Source organism: Mastigoproctus giganteus, chromosome 10, assembly GCF_048544385.1.
Source record: "Mastigoproctus giganteus isolate SK-2022 chromosome 10, ASM4854438v1, whole genome shotgun sequence".
In the NCBI taxonomy this organism is placed as follows: Eukaryota; Metazoa; Arthropoda; class Arachnida; order Uropygi; family Thelyphonidae; genus Mastigoproctus; species Mastigoproctus giganteus.
Window position 1 is genome coordinate 106,558,019 of NC_143584.1, and position 24,539 is coordinate 106,582,557.

Below are 24,539 nucleotides of genomic sequence, written 5' to 3' on the forward strand. Positions count from 1 at the left end.
TTATTTGCTAATAAATTGCTTTATCATGTAGATATATCACCAATGGAGTTTTCATGCATTCATCTACTCTACTGAAAACCCAGGTGGGCTCACATCTGGTGAGTATCGGCTTGGCACACCCAGGGTCCTGAGCTGGATATCATCATTCTTCTCTTTTTTGGTGATTCCCTCCTACTTTCGCTCTCTCTCTCTCTCTCTCTCTCTCTGAGGGTACTCAAATTTTTTTTGGCTGGTGCAATATAAGCCTTGGGCTTCCTTGCACCATATGGCTTTTAATAATAATAATCATATGTGTGCTTCATCTCCCTGCCTTTTTCCTTCTGTGTTACGTATATTTTTTCTGCCAGCTTATTTCTGCTACGTATTGCTTGAAATACTCCAGGTATCATTCACTTTCTTATTATACTTTTGGTTTTGTTTTAGATTCTTGGTATATTTCGACACACATTTTTTTACTTTCAGTACAAGCATTTGGTATTAGCTCCCTTTTATACTAACACTTACAAATGCCAGAGCCCTTACTATAAGGTTGGGATTCACAATCCCAGCAAGCTTAGTGTTATTTAATAACTTTTTCTTTGATCTCTGTCTTTCTGCTGTCTATTTCTACTGCTTCCCATTCATATACACTATTAGTGTATACGAATGGGATACCTTTTCCCTTCCCCATCCTCAATTTAATACCTCACCCTATACCACGTGCTTGTTCCAAATTTATTTATTGAATCATTGAATTCCTATCTATACAAAATTAAATCCTACACTAAATTCTACATTATATTATATTAAACATATTTATATTAACCATATTTATTCTAACTTGGTCCTTATTTTTACCTAAATAAATTACACTGTATTGAGACTACCTTATCCATACTGTATTAGAATGTGCTAATTTCATATTTGTTGCTTTATGGCCTTTCACTTTTCTTCTACTACTATGGACAAGTATAGAAATGCAGTTCCAGATACATGGTCAGGTGTAGTCCCCTGATGAAATACCTGATCATGTATCAATATTTATTTCAGCTGACATCAGATCAAGCATATTTGCCTTACCTATATGCGACCATTTTCTAAATATGTTTTCCCCCATATCTGATGACAGCTATACCACTTTCATTTTTTCATTTTATTTTTATTTTATTAATATTTTTATGTACTAATTTTACTTTACAGTACTTCCACTTTCTATTGGCTTAGTAATTCAGCCCATAATTTTGCTTAATTCATTTAAGATATTAACATTCTTTCACCTTTCACAAATCTACTACACTTCTTTTTCTACTTTCCTCACCCTTCTAGTTACTGGCACTTTGTGTAACTTTCACATCGATTTATGCATACATTATACATTTTATTCAATATATTAATAAAAACTTGTGTGTGTGTGTTTTTTTTTTTTTTTTTTGATTTGGTAGTTTTTGGCGCATCGGCTTCTGTGGCCATATTGCACCTCCCAAGGTTTTTGCAGTACTTTGATCCAAGCCCGAGGCGGGAATCGAACCCGCGACCTTTGGGTTGCCGGGCAGGTACTTTACCCACTCGGCTAGCCCGGTCGGCGTGTGTGTGTGTGTGTGTGTGTGTGTGTGTGTGTGTGTGTGTGTGTGAACAATTGAAGAATCAAGGTACACAAAGTGCTATGAGTGTAAAGAGAGAAATAAACCTAATGCAAGCTGAGTTAATAAAAGCACTTTACAGAACCAGGAAAACAGTATGCTCTTGTAGGAGTAAAAAGAAGCGAAGTAGCAACTCAATTAAAGAGAAGAGAAAAGGTAAGTGCACCACAAGCAGAAATAATTCATATGCCCTCTAAAAAAAAATTACATTATATACATGTACATTTAATTTATTAAGGCCAATTATTAATAACTGAATACACTGAATGGCATTATCAAAGGGCATTATTCACTTTATACAAATAATAATTAGCTGATATCCATTTCTGATTGTTACTTACAGTTACAGCAAGGGCTAAAGATAGTATCTGGAATAATTATATACAAATAGCAGCCAAATTCTATAAAATACAGTCACAGAGGGGTAGACATGGGGATGCAATAAGTAAATACTAAAATTAGCATTAGCATTAGTTGAGGCGTATGAAGCAAGAAAGCAAGAGAATCAGTCAAAAAAAAAAAAAATCCTTTCCATTTCACCCATCTGGTCACTCCAAACGTTTGTCTAGTTCAGCCTTAAATTTATTTAACTGTCTTTCCTCAATTTTAATCTATTCCAATGGGATACTTCCACTTGGAAGTATTCCTTTGGAAGTATTAGACAAAGTGAAGGGTAACAATGGGATATAAATAGTACCCAAATCCTCCCCTAGAATTTCACTAAGAGTTCATGGGATATTAAAAGTTAGAATTAGAAAGTAAAAGGCATAAAAAGAACAGAAGAGTTACAGTGTCTGCAATAGTATGTAGATGTAATGAAAGCATAACAGCTTGTCCCATAAGGTGAGATCCTGAAATAACAGTAAGTCAGAACTACAAAACAGCAATAGAAATAAAAGAAGAAATAACAGAGCAGAAGTAGAAGCAGGCCCAAGGTACAATAAAATGAACTCATTAGTATTAGTATTGGCCACATGGTGCATGGAAGCCTATGGCTTATGGTGCACCAGGCAAAAAAAAAAAAAAATAAATAATAATAATAAAATAAAATAAGAATAAAAACAAATTAATAATAATAAGAATAAAATTTTAAAAAACATATAATAATAATAATAATAAGAATTAATAAGAGAAAAGGAAATGGACAACCTATGCATTTCCCTCCTCACTTAGGTAATTATCCAGCTGACCTTTGAATTTCCCCAGACTGTCAGCCTCTACCACCCATGTAGGTAACTCATTCCAGTAATTTATAACTCGTTGGCTAAAATAAACTTCCTGCAATCCAGTCTAAACAACTCCCCGCTCCCCCAGTAACTTGAAATTATGGCCCCAAGTTCTAGAATCATTTATAATCGTGAAAATTTTGTCCTTATTCATTATGCAGTATGATTTGTGTAGTATGATTCATGCAGTATGATTGATGACTTTTGAGGTTATGATGAACATCATGGCGAGATCCAATATTCCTTACATTTCGAGGGTACAGCTCTAAAACGGTGTTCGCAGGCCGGCCACTAGTTAGTACACCGGACCAAACCTATTGGTAACTCTCTAGGAGGCTTCCGGATCAGCTAGTGTATAATCTTGTTACCTCTACTCTGCCAGATAGTGACTGGAGGGAGTCCGAGTAGTGTGTATGCGGGGAGCATTGTCGAGGCCACGTTATGTCAAGGATCTCGGTATATTCTTACCCTATGTATGCCATATCCAAAAATTTCATTACTTCATACAGCATGTCCCACCCACTTTTTCTTACTACTAAATGCACCATGAATTGTCAAACTAATAGAGCAAGCTTATCTGCGAAAAGATCTAAACTTCCAAGCACTTCCTAATTCATTTCACAAATATACGTGGTCTCAATTCTAATCTCAACGCTGTCCATTTCCACTTGCAGTCTGCCAAACCCCATGTACTTTTTCTGACAGAATCTCAGTTATCGGTTTATTCAACTACTGCTCATCTCAGATGCCCAAATTATTCGCTGTATGATTCCTTTCACCTCAAAGGTGGTACTGATATTCCCTGTCAGAGACTTGGCAATTTGGAATCTCCTCTCTTTGATCTTCTCTGGCTTAAAATCTCTGTACCTCATTGTGTCAAATTCATCTGTTGTCTCTACTGTTCTCCCAATTCCACTAATCACTTGGAGCTCTTTGACTTCCTCTCTTTGCAACTTGACTTTCTCCAGTCCGACTTTCCTAACAGTGAGGTAATTTTCCTTGGTGATTTTAATGTTCACAACTCCAGCTGGCTTCCGTTTTCAAGTCACACCGACCCAGCTGGTCAAGATGCTGAGGCTTTTGCAATTACTAATGACCTTGCACAGATTGTTCATTTACCTACAAGAATACTGGATAATCCTAATCATACAGCCAATACACTTGATCTTTTTCTCCAAACAACCCTTCTAAGTACATGGTCAAAGTGAGAGGTCCTTTAGGCACTTCAGGTCACAACTTGGTGATTATCTCTTCTCCAATGGAACCTTTATCTCATGGCTATTCCCAACCTCGTGTTGTTTGGCATTACAAGAATGCAATATGGGATGACCTGCGAGACTTCTTTTCTTCTTTTCCTTGGTCAGATTACTGTTTCAAAACTTCTGATGTCAACATTTGCTCAGATCGTGACAGTGAAATTATTCTTGCAGGAATTGGATCCTTTATCCCACACTCCACTTTAAAATCTTGTCCTTTAACTAAACCTTGGGTTTCCAATAAATGTGCTAAGGCTGTTCAAGAGAAGAATGTTGCATATCGTAATTAGCTTGTTTCTAATTCTTCAGTTTCATTTTCTGCCTACACCAAAGCTTGCAACAATTTTAAAGAAGTTATTAATCAGTCCAAACTACAGTTTTAACAGGCTAAGAGTAGAAAACTTGCTTCTTGCCCTAATGGTAGCCGAGCATTCTGGTCTCTTGCCAAAGCTATTGGCCGCAACCTTTGCCCATCTCTGCTCCCACCTCTGTCCAAACCAGATAGTTCTGTTGCCACTTCAGCCAAGGATAAAGCTGACCTGCTAGCATCCCATTTTTCCTCCAATTCATGTATTAATGATCTTGGTAAAACACCTCCCACCATTTCCAACACGCTCCATTCAATGACTCCTGTGGTATTCCGTCAAAAGGATGTCAGAAGGATTTTGACGAATCCTGATGCTAAGAAAGCTCCGGGTCCTGATGGTATTTCTCCACTTGTTCTCAAAACCTGTGATCCTGAACTTACTCCTATTCTTTGCCGCCTTTTTTCACTTTCTTATTCCAAAGGTGTTTTTCCTTCTGCTTGGAAATTTGCGCATATCCAGCCAGTTCCTAAAAAGGGTGACAAATCCCTCCCATCCAATTATCGTCCCATTGCAATTACTTCTACTCTTTCTAAAGTAATGGAGAAATCAATTAACCGCCAACTCTTAAACTACCTAGAAACCTTCCGTTTGATCAAAGATCGCCAGTATGGATTCCATCAGTGTCGATCCACTGGTGATATTCTTGCTTATGTTACCCATTTATGGACTAATTCAATGGAAAGGTTCAGGGAAAAACAAGTAGTTGCTCTTGACATCTCAAAGGCTTTCGTTCATGTTTGGCATAAAGGTTTTCTAAATAAGCTTCCATCTTATGGTTTGCCAACTGTTTTTAGTAATTGGTTATCCAGTTTTCTCTGTGATCGCTCACTGAGGGTGATGGTAGATGGCTCTCTGTCTTCTAACTTCTCAACTAATGCCAGTGTCCCCCATGGTTGTTCTTTCCCCCACTCTTTTCCTCTTGTATATCAATGACCTTCTTCCATTGACTGGAAATCCTATCCATAGTTTTGCCGATAATAGCACATTGCATTCCACTTTCCATTTTGAGAAACCTTGTCTTGCTAAATCAGCTTCAATTTCTCGAAAATCTGCTACCAATTCCTTAAATGCCGATCTTCAGGTAATAGTGGGGCAAAGACAACTTAGTCCATTTCAACCCTTCTAAAACTCAGTCTTGTCTTATATCTCGCAAAAAGGATTCTTCTGCTCCTATGCTTATCTTTAGTGACATTCCGATTTCTAGATATGATATATCTCTTTTGGGGATTACCCTGACTTCTAATCTCTCTTGGCACAAGCACATTACAAATATTGCTTCCTCCGCATCTAAAAAACTTGGTTTTCTCTTTCGCTCTCTCGGCGTTACTTTTCTTCCAAAGAGTTGCTCACTCTGTATAAATTGCAAATCCGCCCTGCCATGGAATATCGTTCCCACATCTGGGGTGGTGCCCCCAAAACCTCTCTCAGGCTTTTTGATTCCATTCAGAAGAGGGCAGTTAGGTTAATTAATGATTCATCTCTAACAGAGTCTCTCCACTCGCTCTCTCATAGATGTACTGTTTCTGCTACACGCCTCTTCTACAGATACTTCCATGGGCATTGTTCTTCTGAATTGGCTTCTATAATTCCCGCTCTCTCTTTCAAAATTCTCCAAACACGTGCCCCCACCAACCAACATCCATTTACTGTCCAACTTCAAACTCACAGAACCAACTTTTCATCTTCCTCGTTTATTCATTCAACTGCCCTTTTCTGGAAAAACCTTTCTTCATACGTATTTCCTGAAAATTACAGTCTACAGAAGTTCAAGTCCAATGTCAACAAATATCTTCTTTCGTCTTCTCACCCTCCACCCTAAGCACTGTACTAAGTACTATAGGTTCTAATACCTCTCGTGTTTGGGGTTTACATAAAAAAAAAAAAAAAAAAAAAATTTTGCTTATGCCTCTCAGAGCCTTAAACACCTCAATCAAGTCTCCTCTAAGGTGCCTAGTTTCCAAGCTCTGCAACCCACATATTTCCAAGTCTTTCCTTATATGGATGCCCTTTTGCCGATCTCACCAGGCGGGTTACTCATCTTTGGACCCTTTCAACAAGCACAATGTCTTTCTTTAGGTGCAGTCTCCATATTTGAATACAGTATTCCACATGTGTTCTAACAATAGCCTTATATAATGGGATTATGACATCCTTATCTCTACTAGCGATTGTTCGATAAATCATCGATACGACACCATGGACCCCTCCTTGCAACCAGTCTACAATGCTCAGAGAACTTCATATCTGGCCATATTGTAATACCCAAGTCCCTTTCCTCCATTACTGGCTTTAGTTCAACTCCGTCAAGTGCATAAGTTATTTTTGGGTTACTGTTCCCCCAAACCTTACACTTTGATGGATTAAAGCATAGCTGCCATTTTTCTGACCATCCCTGAAGTCTATCTAGGTCATTCTGAAGAAGCTCTGCTTGGCGGGAATCATTAACTACTCTACCAATCTTTACATCATCTGCAAATTTAGACATCACGCCCTTTATCCCTTCATCGATGCCATTTATGAAAATCAAAAACAACAATAGTCCTTAATACTGATCCTTGGGGAACCCCACTTCTTGCATCAACCCAATCTGAGCAATAACCATTTATCACAACCCTCTGCCTCCTGCCCTGAAGCCACCCTGCTATCCATCTAAGGATTTTCCCTGTGATTCCAACCTACTCCAGTTTAAAAAGTAACCACTCATGTGGGACTGAGTCAAATGCTTTGCTGAAATCCAAATAAACAATGTCAAAATTATTCCCTAAGTCCAACTTTTGAGTGACCCCATCAAAATAGCTAACCAGATTAGTTAAACATGATTTTCCCTTTACAAAACCATGCTGAGTATCCTTCGCAATTCCATTTCTATCTAAGTGATCCTGAATTCCACCCTTGATCACAGTCTCCATGATTTTCCCTACTACTGAAATTAGACTAACCACCCAGTAATTTCCTACTTCACTATTAGAACCGCCCATTCGAATACTGAGAATATATGAAAGGAAAGAAAGTATATTTTTAAACAAAAAAAAGGAAACCATGCCTAATAACAGATGTAGAATTTTTTTAAAATAAAATATAGTTTAAAATAAAGGAATGGCATACTTTACAAAAGATATATTTTGAGAAATGGCAAAAGTATAATAAGGTTTGAATATTGTGATTTTAAATGTTTCTCACCAACCACATATTAAAATAAGACACATGGGCGACTCCGTAGCCAGGTGGGAAGGAGCAGCAGTGCATAGCACACGCTTCTTGATTAGACCAGGGTTCGAACCCGTCACCACCAAATATGGAGGATGCGGAAAGGTCAGGGAATGACCACCGCATATCCCGGAGCAATATGGCCTTAGTTGCTAATGCTCCTAAAAACCAAAAACAACACAACAACAACAAAATAAGACACGGAAACTGGAATTTAAAAAAAACTATGTATTTACTTCTATATATTTACAATTAAAATAACTTTACAACTAAAAAGGATAAAATACATAAAATATATATATATTTATATATATATATATACATCGAATAAATAAAATACATTAAAATACCGGGTTAAGAGCAATAAAACCGACCGTAGCTTTCGTAGGCTCCTACCTTCTTCTTCAGCGGTAGCTTCCTTGTACTGCTGTGCATCTTAAGTACCAGCAGGTTCACAGTCTAAATCACATGTTTCATTGCCATGTGTTCTATTCTCCTGTGTACTGGGGACCGGAAGCTGGAATTTTTAAAATTCCAGTTTCTGTGTCTTATTTTAATACGTGGTTGGTGAGAAACATTTAAAATCACAATATGAATTTACCAAACCCCAGAGGCCTGTTTGTAGGAGGGTTTGAATAAACTTGAATAAAATGTGCAGACTTAGTTAACAAGGGAAGAGTAGACAAAGCAAAAGAATGCCAAAATTGGAGCACTATTTCAATCCTATTTATACCCTTCACCTAATTTTAGCATTTGCTTATTGCATCCCAATATCTAAACCATTCTGGCTATACATATAGTTAGTTATTTTTTGGTTTTTAGGAACATTAGCAACTAAGGCCATATTGCTCCAGAATATGCGGTGGTCATTCCCTGACCTTTCCGCATCCTCCGTATTTGGTGGTGACGGGCTCGAACCCCGGTCTAATCAAGAAGCATGTGCTACGCACTGCTGCTCCTTCCCACCTGGCTACTGAGGCGCTATACTATACATATAAAATTTGGCTCTTATTTGTATATAATTGTTCTATCTATTGGCCTAGCTGTTATTCTGCCAGTAATCTTTAGGTCTAATTATGGCTGGCAGATAGCAATCAGAAGTAGATATGTTCAACTAAATATTATATGCATAATATATTATATCATTCAATAATTATTTGAATCAGTGACATTCTTCTACTCAGCAGAAGAATACCACAATTTGCTGCATTTATCAACTGTAGCAAACAAAGACTTAGAGGCTACAACAAAAAAGCAGGTGAATACCCTAAATATCGAGGACATACTAAAGAAGCTATCCAGTAAAATCCATTTGCTGGTTTTATTAATAAAAATTGTACCCATAAAAAAACAAATGGAAGACCTGAAGATATTCAAGAAATCAATTTCATTTGTCTCAGATTCCTTTGACAAAATGCAAAAAATCATAGGTAAACTACAGGACTCCAATGCTGCAATCAGTAAAAGAATTGTGGATCATTCAAGCAAAATGAAGAAAATTCCAATTTAATTAACTTAAGAATTGACTCTATAGAACAACAGCTTTTAGCAAATTATGTAGAAATAGTAGGATTAACTGGATTAGCAGGACAAGATCTAGAGCATGTTATACAGCAGCTAAGGTTTGCATTACACCTACAGAACAATAAAGAAGAAGTAGTGCATTATTATATACCTAACAATAAGAAAAAAATGCTAAGCCTACACTAATTGTGAAATTTGCAAATCATGTGGTAAAGGAAAAATGGATTAGAAAGGCAAAGGAAGTCCAACTGACTGCAGATGATGTCTATCAGAACAATAGCAATACTCCAATCTTTATAAATGACCACTTAACAAATCACCTTAAGACGTTTGGGAAAACAAAACAATTAGTAAAAGCTCACAGCTGTGAATTTTTATGGTTAAAACATGGAATGGAAGGATTTATGTGAATAAGAATGAATCATCAAGAGCCATAAGAATTTTGAGTTAAAAATATCTCCAATATATAAAATAGACTCTTTTTATTTTATATAATTGAAATTTCTTGAAATTTAGAACTAAGGTAAAATTAAGACATCAGGTATGTTCATGAGGACCCACAGACTTTAATTCACCTTTACATTTTTTGAATAATCTAAATATTAAAGCTCATAACTGATAACAATCAGTTCTTTCTGGTAACTTTAAACATCAGGCCATTAAGAAAAAATTGGTTTAACTTCTTGCAATATATAAATGCAATGAAAGAATTTATTTAATGTATAGTTTTAACAGAGGTTAACATAAAAAGGGATGAAATTTCTTATTATAACATACAAGGTTATGACAAGGTCTATATGTTGAGAGAATTTAGAAGAGGTGGAAGGGTAATAATATATAATATAACATGCTTTAAGGCAGTACAGGTTTACCACTTAACTTAGTCTTGTGAAAACTGTTTTCACAAGACTGAAACTTGGGGAACACCAGCATTAGTAGACAAGCTAGAAGACAGAGAGCCATCTACCGTCATTTGCAGTAAGCAGTCAGAGAGAAAACTGGATACCCAATTACAAAAAAAAAAAAAAAAAAAGTTGGCATTCCATAAGACAGATACATTTTTGACAAATACGATCAAAAGCCTTTGAAATTTCAGCAGCAACTGCTTGGATTTCACCAAACTCTTCCACTGAATTTGAACATAAGCTGGTATATCACCACTGGTATAATCAATATTGGTGATCACTGATCAGATGGAAGGTTTCTAGATAGTTTGGTAGTTGGAGGTTAATGGAGTTCTCCATTCTTCAGAAAGGGTAGAAGTAAATGCAACTGGACAATAACTGGATGGGAGGGATTTGTCGCCCTTTTCAGAAACTGGCTGAATATGAGAAAATTTCCAAGCAGAAAGAAAAACACCAGTTGAATAAGAAAATGCAAAAAAAGGCAACACAAAACATGAGTAAGCTCAGGAGCACAGATTTCAAGAACAAGTGGACAAATACCATCCGGACCTGGAGCTACCTTGGCATCAAGATTGCTCAAAATTCTTTTGATAAAAGATTACAGGAGGCATTAAATGGAGTGTACTAGGAATGGTAGGTGATTTATCAAGATTATGAATACAAGAGTTAGAAAAAAGTAGGCTGCTAGCAGGTTGGTTTCATCTTTAGCTCAAGTAGTAGTAATATTAGTGGCATGTGATGCAAGAAAGTAAGTGTATGAGCTTACGCAGCATCAGCCAAAAAAAAATGTCAGGCCATAAAGAAAACAAAATAACAGACTGACCATCATGCCCCATATTGACAGAGAACCACAAGGCCAATAATGGTCATGGAATCGCTGCATTTCAATCGCTATACAAATCGTCACAAAGGCGAACAGATCGAAGGACCAAACCACCCCTTCCTCCTCCGATCAATCCACAAATGCAGAGGATTTGCATAGAAGTGGTCCTTATGCAGCGAGAAATAAAATATAGCACTCTAGAGCAGAGCCACACCACTGACATAACGTAAGCTTAGCCAGCTTATATAAACAGAAAAAGGAGAATAGATGGTGGCACAGGCACTGCATTTTTGCATATAAACCTACTACTACTACCACCATTGAGTTATATTTAAATAAAGGCTTAAAAGTTAGAATGTAATAACATAAAATAAGAAAATAAATATTAAGCTATCATTAGAGGCTGCATATTGCTGCCTCTGGCCTCGTGGTCCTCTGTTGATATGGGGCATGATGGTCAGTCTATTATTTTGTTTTCTTTTAGCCCCTTTTTGGTGACATTTCACGTCTTTCGGAACTGGTACCTTACAAGGGTGGTACCGCTAAATTATTATATAATTGGCATTATTTTAAATTTAAATTGGATTTATTATTATTAATTGGATTTAAAGCTCTAAATTATTTGGGGACTTACGGCTATGGTTTCTGTCTTGTTACCTTTACTTCCCCCTCCCTGTTGATTTATTTTTTATTTTAACTTTCGCTCTACAGTTTTGCCATGCTACTGGCCTATGTTTTATTTTTATATGAATTATTGGTTAAATATAGATATATATATTTTTTTTAACAAGAAAGTTGCAAAAATGCTTGCACTACACCTCAACTGTTTTCATGCAATTATTCAGTGAAATCCATAAAATTTCACTTCAGAAACTAGTTTAATAAAACTGTGTTCATATTTATGAAGGAAGGAAAAGTTTTAGTCATTAAGCTTTAGGCAAAATTTTTTTGCACAAATAAGGCTGCACCTGATAGGGATACACAATATGAAAAATTCAACTAAAAAAAAAAGGAGGGCAGAATCCATTAAAACCTACTAGTAGCTTCAACAGCAATTAATTAAAAACAATAAATATTCCAAAAAAACTTATTTTGAGCAGTTTAAAATAATACCTTAAATTTGAACCTTATGTTTTTTTCTTTCCTTTTCATTTTTTGATTTATAATATGATTTGATATAATAATTAAATAAGAATATCCAATTATTATATCAACACCAAAATTACATTACATTATTTCAGAACATCCACATTAATTGCACTATTCAATTATTCACTATTCAATTCAATACTGTGGATATATAAAATATAAGTACAAAACAAGCATACATTTTGAAATGATTCGCCTGCAACTTTATATCTATGTTGACATAGTGAAAACAAGTAAACAGAGACTGTAGAACAAAATTTTCACATATCTTCTCAATATATAAAAGACTCCAATATTATTAAGTTCATCATCATCATCAGCCATTTTCAATCCACTGCAGGATGAAGGCCTCTCCAGCAACTTTCCAGTTCCTTCTGTTTTGACCACTGGCCATCCTTAAGTTACTCTATACAAAACTAAAAACTAGAGATTATTATCTAACAATAAAAAATTAATAACACACCTTGTAAAACTTTTGGAATTCCCATGTTCCACCATTATACCAAGAAGGAGAGTCAATTTCCAATTTCCTAAAGTATATGCAAACCAAACTGATTCTCTCCACATACCTAGCAACAGCATTAATTCCATAATAGTAGTAGGGGTAAGGATGTCTTCAAGACCTTCTTTAACTAACCGATTTTTGATATCATCAGCCAATAAAAACATTTGCCGTCCACCTATAATAAACAAATAATAACATCCCTATAAATGCATTTTTGAAACCTTAAATCAAGAACAGAATTTATCAAGAATTTATTTACTTAAAGAACTTTAAACAAAGCAGCAAGGTATGGTAGATTGCAATTAATTTCAGCCAGACACTGTAAATATTTAGATTGTGAATTATGAACACACTGTAATTTGAAATATAAATACAGATTAAACTTTACTAATTCGATATGAGATACAGGTTGGCCCTGCTTTACGACACTTCAATTTATGCCATTTCACATTAATGCTCTTTTTAAATTATAATGAAAAATTAAAATAATAATAAAAATAATAAATTAAAATAATATATATAAAGAAAGTTTGAAAGCACAAGCATACATGCAGCACAGGAAGTGGGTACCTAGACGGTGCTAGTGTCGACATCAGTTATTTCTTCTTGTCCGCCAGTGTGCACATGTTGTGAGCTGTGCTTTAAATTTTAATTATTTCCTGTGTTCATTAGTGCCTTATTATTTTAAATAAATTGTGCCTTCTAAGCGTAGGGGTGAATCTGTGCCTGCACAGAAAAAAAAGCTGCAAATCTCTAACGATTGAAGTGAAAATGGACATTATTCGTCATATGGAATATGGTGAGTCCGTTCGGAGGTGTGCAAGACCTTACATTTGCACCATCTACTGTTATGACCATTATGAATAATGCTGAGAAGATCAAGCAGTCACATACAGGAATTGTTAATGTAAGCATTTCTAGAACAACTTATTCAAGAAGTGAGACAATTGAGAAGTTATTAGTGCTGTGGATAGATGATATGAACCAAAATAACATTCCTGTAACACTGGCAGTGGTAATAGACAAGGCTAGGAGCTTGTTCCATGAAATTAATGAGGAATTGGGAGAGACTGAATCAATTTTTTTCTAGCAGGGGCTAGTTTTCCCAGTTCAAATACTGGACCAGAATTCACAATGTAAAAATTACTGGTGAGGCAGCAAGCACCGACACTGCATGTGCTGAGGAATATTCCATATTCCAAAAGTAAATGGATGAAGGAGTGATATTGTTGATTATCTAAGAGGTATAGAGCTTAACATTTCTTATTAATAATGTACATACTGTGTTGTAAATATTACAGTTTCTTAGTAATTAATTATCCCAACTTGACTGATTCTGAAGATTGCATAAACATTCATTTTGAATTTTTTCAGTGTACTATAACATACATAATGTTATAATTAGTTTAGTTTAAAATTAACCAATTGTTATATTGTTCAAATAATGGATTTTTTACTATTTTTGTGATACATGTAACTATTAAAATACATAATCTACCTATTAAATTTCATATTTCCATACATGTGTTTTTTTTTTTTATTTCCGTACTATTCCCTCATAGTTCATAGAATTCCAAAAATATGCTAATCATAGCTTAAGGCAGAAACTTAAATAAAAAATATCTTTTGATGATTTGACCAAACACATCTCATTGCTTCTAGATGGTAAAATGCGATAAACTGACGCGGCGGTAAATTGCTGGCGATAAACTGACGCAGCAGTAAATTGCTGGCGATCAATTGCTGGCGGTAAATTTTCCAAACCCCGTGGTGAGGGTCCTAATTGACAATCTCCTGCTCTTCCTCCTCAGAATACTGTTTAGCCAGTTGTGCAGCCAACTCCTCTGTCCTCCTTTGAAAGAGGCTCACCATGGCTTTGCAGCAACTCACTGACATCATCAATGTCAACCTTATCAAGGCCAACAAGACTGGGACTGCAGCTCTTCCATCCAAAGAGCTGTTACAAACATATTGAAGCCCTACTACAATATGTTATAACAGAGAAAGACTTAACAAACGTCACTGCTGCAGTTCTTTTCTAAGGCCAAAGAACCTGCAAAACCGATTGACCCTCCATCCGGCTCATCCCATTAACACACTGCCCCTTTACGCCACTGCCAAAGAACATCGATGGGGGGCAGACAATGGCGTTACTACATACTCCAAAGGTGGCTCTACAGGAACTAAGTTAATTTTTTTATTTTATTACTTATATTTTATCTATAAATATTATTTATATCTCATAATTACAAAATAACCACAAATATTTAATATAAAAAACACTTATATTAACTCTTATGGTTCAATTTTCATAGTGAAGGAACCTATCTCATTTAAATACATTATAATTCTTCCTCAATTTAAGCTGCTTCAGCTAATGACCCTGAGCAGTTGAACATAACCCTAGGCGCCTCTGTAGCCAGGTGGGAAGGAGCAGCAGTGCATAGCAGACGCTTCTTGATTAGACCAGCATTCGAGCCCGTCACCACCAAATACGGATTGGAAAGGATGTGGAAAGGTCAAGGGAATGACCACCGCATATTCACAGAGCAATATGGCCTTAGTTGCTAATGCTCCTAAACACCAAACAACAACAATGAACATAACCCAGGTGTAAATCAAGGCCCACCTGTAGTTTAAAATAAAAATTAATCTGAAATCAGATTAACATCCACTAGCCATAAAAATAAGGCTCTGCAAAGATTTTAAATTTAATTTGAAGTATGGTTAGCTTCTAATTCAAATACTATATTTGTTCCATGGATGTCTTAATAACCACTGCAGTATTAAAATGTACTAAATTAAATGATTATGCTAAAATTCAAGCTTATAAAATGAACAATTCTGATAATCAGCAAGAGCTTCTCTTGCAACCATTATTCCTCAATTTTAACTTGTGCACAGTCTAAGCAAAAGGACGTGCTGCCATAAGCACTTACTCATTCCATTTAAATTCTTACACATCTCAATCAGATCTCCACACAGGTGTCTGTTCTTCAAACAATGAAATTTGCGGAAATGAAGCTTTCGGACCTGTATTCAGTACAGGTCTTTAAAATGTGATAAAAATATTGCCTTACACAACATGACAATTACCACCTCATCCCTGGTAGCAAAATTTCTGTATATTATTGACAAAAACCCCATGGGCTGTCCTAGCAGCACTGACCAGAGAACTTCATGTCCGACTGCACAACTACCCTAAGGTCTTTTTCATTCTCTACTACTTTAAGTGTTAAATCACAAGTCATTCTGGAATTACTGCTGACCATGATCAGTACTTGGTTTTGGCAATGTTGAATCGAAAAAAAAAAGAAAAACAAATTGATAAAAATGTTGAATTGAACTTGGATTGCCACTTCTCAGCCCATCTGCCTAGATCAGGCCTGGGCAAACTTTTTGGCTGAAGGGCCACATTAAGAATTCAAAAAGAAGGTGGGCCGCACGTAATATACTATTTTTAGATATATATTATTTGTTATCATGAAGAAATATAACATAAAAAAAAATTATTCTCTAACAACCAAGAATTTAATGAGATGAATGGAACTGTTTTACATCTTTTAACATTTTTTTTTAAATTTCGGGTGTTAATTTTGTAGTTGAGATTCTTAAAACTGCTTGTAAATGTTCATCGGTGATGCTTGATCATAAAGAATTTTTATTTAGATTCATGATGGAAAATGTTTGTTCACATATGTAGGTTGATCCAAAAATAACCAACATTTTTTGGGCAAAATCTTTAAGTTCATCGAATTTGTCCGAATTAAGAGTATTGTAAAATTTACAGATTTCCTTACGACAGTGCAATTCCCTTAAATCGGTATCACACTGCAAATTTATAATCTGAAGTTGTAGTTCACTCGGTGCCCTATCAATTTATATTGAAAATGGGTCGCACACTATTGCCAAACTTGTCTCAATTTTTCGGAAATCGCCAAATCTTCGTGAAAAGTCGTCATTCAGCGCATTGACAATTTCACAATATTTTTCAAATTTACTTTCTGGAATCTTCAGCAACTTCATGGTTGGAAAGTGGTCTACTTTGTTAATCAATAAATGTCGAAGGAACAACTGGAGTTTTAATTGAAATCCATTCAAACTTTTTACAATATCATGGGCGTATAAATTTTTCCCTTGTAACATGGTGTTGAAAGTATTTAAGTGTGTCACGATGTCCAGGGCAAAATCACAAATCCAGTTATTATCAGTTAATTCGAGAAAGTCCATAATATTTTTCAGTTTTAAAAATAGAACGAAGTCTTCTTTAAGATCTCATACTCGTCGAAGAACTTTTCTTAAGCTAAGCCATCGAATTTGGCTATGATAAGGAATATCTGTGTACTCGGATTCAATATCTTGAAGAAAATTAACGAATTGTCTGTATTTCAGGCTCCTCGATCGTATTAAATTTACTAGTTTAATAATACAAGATGTGACATGTTCAACTTTTAACACATTTTTACATAATACTTGTCGATATATAATACAATGAATTGTAATTAAATTATAATCAGGATAAATTTCACAAATAAATTTTATCCTGAATTTTCTTTAACACTCCAACATTTTTTACCTGTCAAACTTGGTGCTCTGTCAGTTGTTACGCTTACCATTTTATTCCCTTGTAAATTATATCTTGTTAAGCATTTTTCAACTTTTTCAAATATATCAGCCCGTTGTTTGGTCTTTAAGAGATTCCACTGAAAGAAGCTCTTCAATAATTTCAAAATTAGAGGTACATCCATGTATGAAAATTAATAACTGCGCAGTATTCTTTTGGTCGTTACTTTCGTCGAGAGCTATCGAGTACCATGTTATAGATTCTAATACTAATAATAATTGCTCATTCAAATTTGTATCAATACATTCAATTCTTCTTACTACGGTTTGCTGAAATAAACTTATATTCTCAAATTTGTGTTTAATGTCAGGACATATAATTCCACAAGCTTCAGTCATACATTCTTTAATATGGTCTCCATCATAAAAAGGCTTGTTGCTTTTTGCAATTATATGAAAAATAACAAAACTTGCCTCTACAGTAGCTTCTTGTTCCTTAGTTAGCCGCATAAACACATTTTGTTGTCTAGATAAATTTTGAATCAATCTATCAGCAGTTTTCTTTCTCGCTTCCGGAGTTAAATTGGCACCATATTCGGAATGTTTAGTAGTGAAATGTCTTTTAATATAGTACTCTTTCAACCTGAGACACTCTCCCGGCAGATGAGACAAATATTCTCGTTATTTATGTTAGCAAAAAAATATTTTGTGGTCCACTCTTAATTGAAGACACGATGCTCTTGTTGAATTTTTCGTTTTTTATTCATTTTTAAAAGGGCGTAAATATTATTTTTATCGCTACTGGCACCAAGATGATAACGCAAAAAAACTAACTGCAGGATGACCGTCAGAGAAAACAGATTGGGACTGGGGCCGGTCAGCAGTCCTATCCTATTACTCCGCCACCGCAGCAAAGCCATTGTCATCATCACCGGTTGTCTGTTACCGTAGTTTCGCGCGGTTAGTTTATAATCGCAAATTATACCGTTATAAAAGTGCCCGTTGGCTCGTTCCGGTTCACGCACAATTTCAAATTCTATCTCAATTTGAACAATACAGAGATGAAAAAACAATTTACAAGTCGACAAATTCTATAATGTATTACATAATCAAATTTATTTTTCAAAAAAGGCGTCGCAAAAGGCATAAAATAAGTAAACTTTTTTCGAAAATACAATTAAAGCTCGCGGGCCTCATGCGGCCCATGGGCCATAGTTTGCCCGGGCCTGGTCTAGATATTGTAGTAGTACGATTACTGTATTAATCACTCTGCCAACCTTCATATCATCTGCAATCTCAGACATAAAGCCTGATATACCTTCATCAATAGCATTAGCATTTGTAGAGGCATATGATGCAAAAAAGCAAGCTTATACAGCATCAGCCAAAAAAAAAAAAAAAAAAAAAACTTCCAATTTTAATAATCCATTCATTCCAAATGTTTTCAAAAATCATTGATAAATATAAAAACAACACCAGGCCCAGCAAAAACCCTAGGGAACACCACTGATAACATCAGTCCACGAAAAGCAATGCCCACTCTGATAACCACTTTGTCTTCTCTCAATCAACCATCCCTTTATCCACAGCAGTAACTTGGCCCTACGATAGTACTGATCCAATTTGTACAGCAGTCTTTAATGTGCAACAGTATCAAAAGCTTTCCTGAAATCCAAGTATATGATATCGAAATTATTTTTTGCATTCAGTTCCTTTGTTAATGCATCCATAGTATCCAATCAAATTGGTTAGACAAAATTGCCCCTTAACAAATGTATGCTGTGACTGCAGTATAACTGCATTTCTGCCTCAAAGGTCCTGCATTACTTCTTTAACCAGTGATTTCATTATTTTCCCTAGAAGAAGTCAAGCCAATGGGTTTGTAATTATTCATGTAACCTATTAATCTCTCTTTGTGAAATGAGAATATATTTGCACATCTCTAATCCATAGGGACTGCCCCTGAATCTCAAAATGTTCTCATAATTATGGCTAAGGATTTGCTTACTTAATATAATGTTCTCTTAATATAACTAGATAGATTCCACTATGCCCAGGTGCCTTTTTTACTTCATGCTTCAAACAGTTTCTCTTCCACTCTCCTCTTGGTTATCACAAAATCATTTAGCTTCCTGTTAGAATTTGATACATTTCTGACAACCTATTCTTTAAAAAATTCTTCATGTGTGATTGTAAAATACCTATTCAATTTGTAATCAACAATTAAACCATTGACATCAAGTGGCCCAATGTGATTTAACCCCTTCCGACTAGCGTTTACATAAGTAAAGAAGCCTTTGCTGCTTCTGCATTCTTTGAAAAAGATTTTCCTTAATCTACCTTAGCTTTCCTAACTTCCTTTGTGACATAACTGCAGACTAGTTTACATCTAGCTGAAGTCTTCTGTATCACGTGATAATTTATATGCAAGCCATGTATTTTTCTTCTCTGCCACCAGTCACTTCAGTTAAAATGACATCCATTTGTTTCTAAGTCTTGAACAGCATCTCTTAGTTTATATAAAAAGCCTAGTAACCTCTATGATTACTACTTGAATGTTGGGTAAAGACTGTATCTTCTATGATTACTACCCTAGATGCTGGGTAATGATTTTAGTAATTTAAATCCGATCCTAACCCAAAGCTTGAGGTTAGCAAGAAGTTCTTCTGGTACAGAGATTCTATCTCAGCGCTTGAGGTTAATGAGGAATTCTGCTGAGACAGATCCTACCCTAGAGTGTCCAGGGTTTGTGATGATGAATCCCTATGGGAGGAATTCGATACTAGGATATGTGAGAAGCCCAATGTTAGCAAGTTATCCATTGATTTGCCCCATAGTAGTAGATGTAGCTGAAGAGAAAGGTTAGGTTACTTGAATATTCTGAAAGGAATGTATCACTAGGTTATTGTTATTTGTTATTTGGTTTTTTTTAGGAGCATTAGCAACTAAGGCCATATTGCTCCGGGATATGCGGTGGTCATTCCCTGAATGACCTTTCCGCATCCTCCGTATTTGGTGGTGACGGGCTCGAACCCCGGTCTAATCAAGAAGCGTGTGCTACGCACTGCTGCTCCTTCCCACCTGGCTACGGAGGTGCCTGTATCACTAGGACATGCAAAGAGTGAGCCATATCGTTGTTCATCTGAGAGTGAAGACATCTTGAGAAAACTGTGAAAAGTGTTAAAAAGTTTCTGCATAAATCAGGAAGAGATGTTCTTCATCGTTCAGAAAGATCCTTAGCTTAGCCTGAAAGATGCCCCAGGGATAACAATAGTCTTTTTTTTTGTCTCCACATTAGTAGAAAAGGTCATCAATGATCCCAAGTTTCCCCATTTAGGGACCACTGGCTGTTAATAAGGAAAATACATAGAGTCCCAGTGAGAGACAGGGCTTCTTCTTTAGGTTTTTGCAATGATCAGTGCTGGGATATATTTTCTTATAATAGCTCTTTTCTCAATTGCATCCCACCTCTCCTGCCACATTTTGTCAAAAGAATAAATAGTTTCCTTTTCCATTCTACTGTCACTGCAATACAACTTAATGTATTACAAGGTTAATTGCAATTCGTGTGACCTGGGCAAGAATACCTTTGTGTAAGCAATAAGTAAGGCCTTTGTACACACACCACCTAAAGATAAAGAAGCGGGGGACCAGTAATGGCTTGATTGCCTGGGGGGGGGACACGTGTAGATATGGTCCTATAGGATTTTGTTATTGATAGGAAGATGATTTATTCGAAAGAGAATGAGTGAAGTCTGCATCTGTTAATAGTATGCTCGGCACTTTTACACAAAGTTCCAACATGGATGAGTACACATGTATATATGATGGTCAAATCCTACCTTTCAGGCCCCAGTCCAATCTGATGATCCTATAAATGAGCCCAATGTAATTTCTGATGTCTTTCACGTACATGTAGTCTTCAGCTTATGACAGTTTGTTTTGCAACGATTCACAATAACAACAATTTTGAAACCAGAAGGCAAAAAATATCAAAAAAATTCCTAAAATGAGCAACTATAAATACCGGATATGATGTAAAGAAACAGCAGAGTCAATCAGAGATGAGAGATATCCCCATCTATAACCTAAGCAAATCAGAGATGAGGTGACCAGAGATAAGAGGAGAGGAACACCCAGTTTGCTTGTTGGTGTACTATTGTTGGGCCAACATTCTATAGTGTCATTTTGTGAGTTTTAACTAAAAATTGTTGATTAAATTAATAAAATAAGAGCCGCCATATCTAGTAAGAGAAGTGCAGTAAAGCCAGGTGAATGTGAAAAGCTCGCTAAAAAGTCACGAATATCTATCACGGAAAAAAATATGGCAGTAAATCATAGAATGGAAGATAGTCAGAAGCATCTTAATGTGCACAGAAGTATGAAATTGCCTCCATCGACTGTGAATACCATAATGAAAAATGCTGATAAAATAAAATGGTCAATGCAACATGCTATGCCAGTAAGTGCGACACAAATGAGTTATGGCAGAAGTAAACTTTTAGAAAAAATGGAGAAATTATTGTCATTGTGGGTGGATGACTTAAATCAAAGAAACATTCCGTTAACTCAAGCTGTTATTATTGATAAGGCAAACTCTAATTTTGAAGATCTTAAGAAAAAAGAGGGTGGTGATGAGACATTTTTAGGTAGCAAGGGATGGTTCATGCAATTTAAATCTCAAAGTAAGTGCCACTGTGTGAAATTAAGTGGAGAGGCAGCAAGTGCAGATTCTGAGGCAGCTGTAGCATTTCCTGCAGAGTTTCAAGCTATTGTACAGGAGGGTAATTATCTTCCTGATCTTATTTTTAATGTTGACGAGACTGGGCTTTACTTCCCCCTCGAAGAAATTGCCATCATGAACCTTCATCACCCATGAAGAGCATTTTTACAAGGCTGTTACCAGCAGGTTACAAGGCTGCAAAAGACAAGCTAATGCTTCTGCAGGGTGCAAATGTCTCTGGCACTTTAAAATTAAAACCAATGTTGGTGTACCATTCACAGACACCATGTGCTCTCAAGGACCTAAACAAAGTCATGTTGCCAGTCTATTGGAAATGGAACAGGAGGGCTTGGGTGACACAAGAAATCTTCTTGGATTGGTATACAAACTATTTTTGCCCTACTGTGCTCTGTTTTTGTCAAGAAAATAAGTTACCAGCCAAGGCTCTTCCTCTCTTGGACAATGTCCCTGGCCATCCTGCAAACCTTACTGAAGTCAGAATATCTCTGGACATCAATGTTGCCCTCATGGGTAGCACAGTTGGTAGGATTGCTGTCTTCCCCACACTGGGTGGAAAAGACTTGCGTTTGAGTCCCATCAATCATGGGAGGAATTTTATGGGGCTTTTTTACAATGTGGCTGAGTTAGTCAGTCTCAGGGGAGGGTAGCATGATTTTTTCTCCTAGAAATTCAGGTTTTTCATCCAACAAACAAAACATCTACCTCAGGACACATGCAATTTACAGACAATACACATGCAGCAATATGGCCTTAGTTGCTGATGCTCCTAAAATCCTATAACAATAACAACAACATCAATGTTGTTTACATGCCACCAAACACCACTTCAATTTTGCAACAAACTGACCAGGGGATAACAGCAACCTTTAAAGTCTATTACCTCCACCAAACATTCATGGAAATGGCAAGACTTTTGGACAGGTCAGAAAAACTAACAATGATTATTGGAGCTCATTCAACATTTTGAAGGGCATTAATAACATCAACACAGATTGGAAGGAAGTGTCAGTGAACTGTCTGAAAGGAGTGTGGTCCGAACTTCTACCACAATTCATGCACAACTTCACAGGATTATAGCCAGTGGAGAACATTATTGAAGATGTTAGTAGGCTGGTACAAGAGGTGGGATTGGATGAGGTTACAGCTAAAGATGTAACAGAGCTGTCGGATAACCACGGACAGCAGCTTTCCGCAAGGACCACTGCTGCACTTCTCAAGGACCTGATTAGCATGATGTTCAAGACCAGCACAGGGGCAGCCCTTAATGACCTATTTAGTAATTTACTGATGTTTTGTCTGAGTCATAAGAATTGGCTAAAGAACTAAAGAGCCAACAGAAGGAGGAGGAGAGAGAAAAAAGATGAAGAGCCTCCTCTAAAATCTATGAATACAAGTGATCCATAGCACATCCTTTCAGCCATTGAGACCCTCACTGATGAGTTCTGTGAGACTGACCATAACCAGAAGTGAAGTGCAAAAGTGAAAGGAATGTGTAATAGTATCCATCAGCCCTTATTCTGAGATTCTCAAAGAAAGAAAGAGGAAATCTCAATAGTCAATACTACATGCTTTCTTCAAAAATGAGGATGATCCTCACCCAGGGACTTCATCAGAGAAGCAAAATCTCTGCATTATGCCACTGTCAAAAAAGATCAATGCAGGGGCCTTACAGTGGCACTTACAAAAGCTTTCGGTCTGGGCATCGAACATATCAAAGGTAAATGTAAAAAATTAAAATTTTTTTATTTAATAAAATTTAGTTTGGTTATTTTACTGTATTACATTTAATTTATACTTTATTACATTTAATTGATTTATATTCTTATTCATAAAATTACTGTTTTTACATTCATAGCATTCACTTCAGAGCTTTAAATATAATAATATTATTATATTGCTTATGTCAATTTTGAGAGGGGGGGGGGCCCTGGAATGTAACTCATTGACTTACATTATATAATTAGGTTCAGTTTACACAGTTTTTTTTTTTTTTTTTTGTGACAGTTCCTTCAGGAACGGTACCCAGTCATAAACCAAGGGCTACCTGTACTTGATGTGAGGAAGGAAAGAAAACTTGTCCACAATGACACTGAAATATTTCCATTCCATAGTGTCTTATGAACCAGACAGCTATTCTCACCAGAGGTGATCTGGTTAATGAGGTTACCTTTGAGAAGGATGGCTATGGTTTTTTCCTGTGGAGATGTGGGGCTTGTGAGTGAGGGACCACTGCTGCACTTCTCAAGGACCTGATTAGCATGATGTTCAAGACCAGCACAGGGGCAGCCCTTAATGACCTATTTAGTAATTTACTGATGTTTTGTCTGAGTCATAATGGTCCTGTTAGTCAAGTAGCTGTGGAAAATCTTATAAAGCTTAGGAGCCTCATTTGGTGGAAATGCCACAGGTCACTTCCCCACCAAATGTAATCAAAGGCTCCATCAAAATCTAAAGTGATAGCTAGAAAATACTTCTCTGGGAAATGTGCCATAATCGTGATCTTGCGGATGGCATACTCAGTGCAATCAGACAGAACTAAAGGGGGAATTATGGTGACACAAGTATTGGAAAATAAAAATAAGAGTAAGAGTATGCTATAGGCCAAATGTTTGTGATGAGTATAATAAATTAACTATACAAACAAACAGAA

The 24,539-nt window shown here is 36.2% G+C and overlaps 1 protein-coding gene across 1 annotated transcript in view; it reads right to left on the reverse strand.

Moving 5' to 3' along the window:
- The window catches only part of LOC150079207 (uncharacterized), a 221,638-nt gene that overhangs the window by 163,487 nt on the left and 33,612 nt on the right, over positions 1-24,539 (reverse strand). Inside the window, exon 2 of the mRNA XM_090382994.1 lies at positions 12,541-12,757. Coding sequence (XP_090239120.1) covers positions 12,541-12,757 — 217 coding nt within the window. The remainder of the gene's footprint in view (positions 1-12,540; positions 12,758-24,539) is intronic.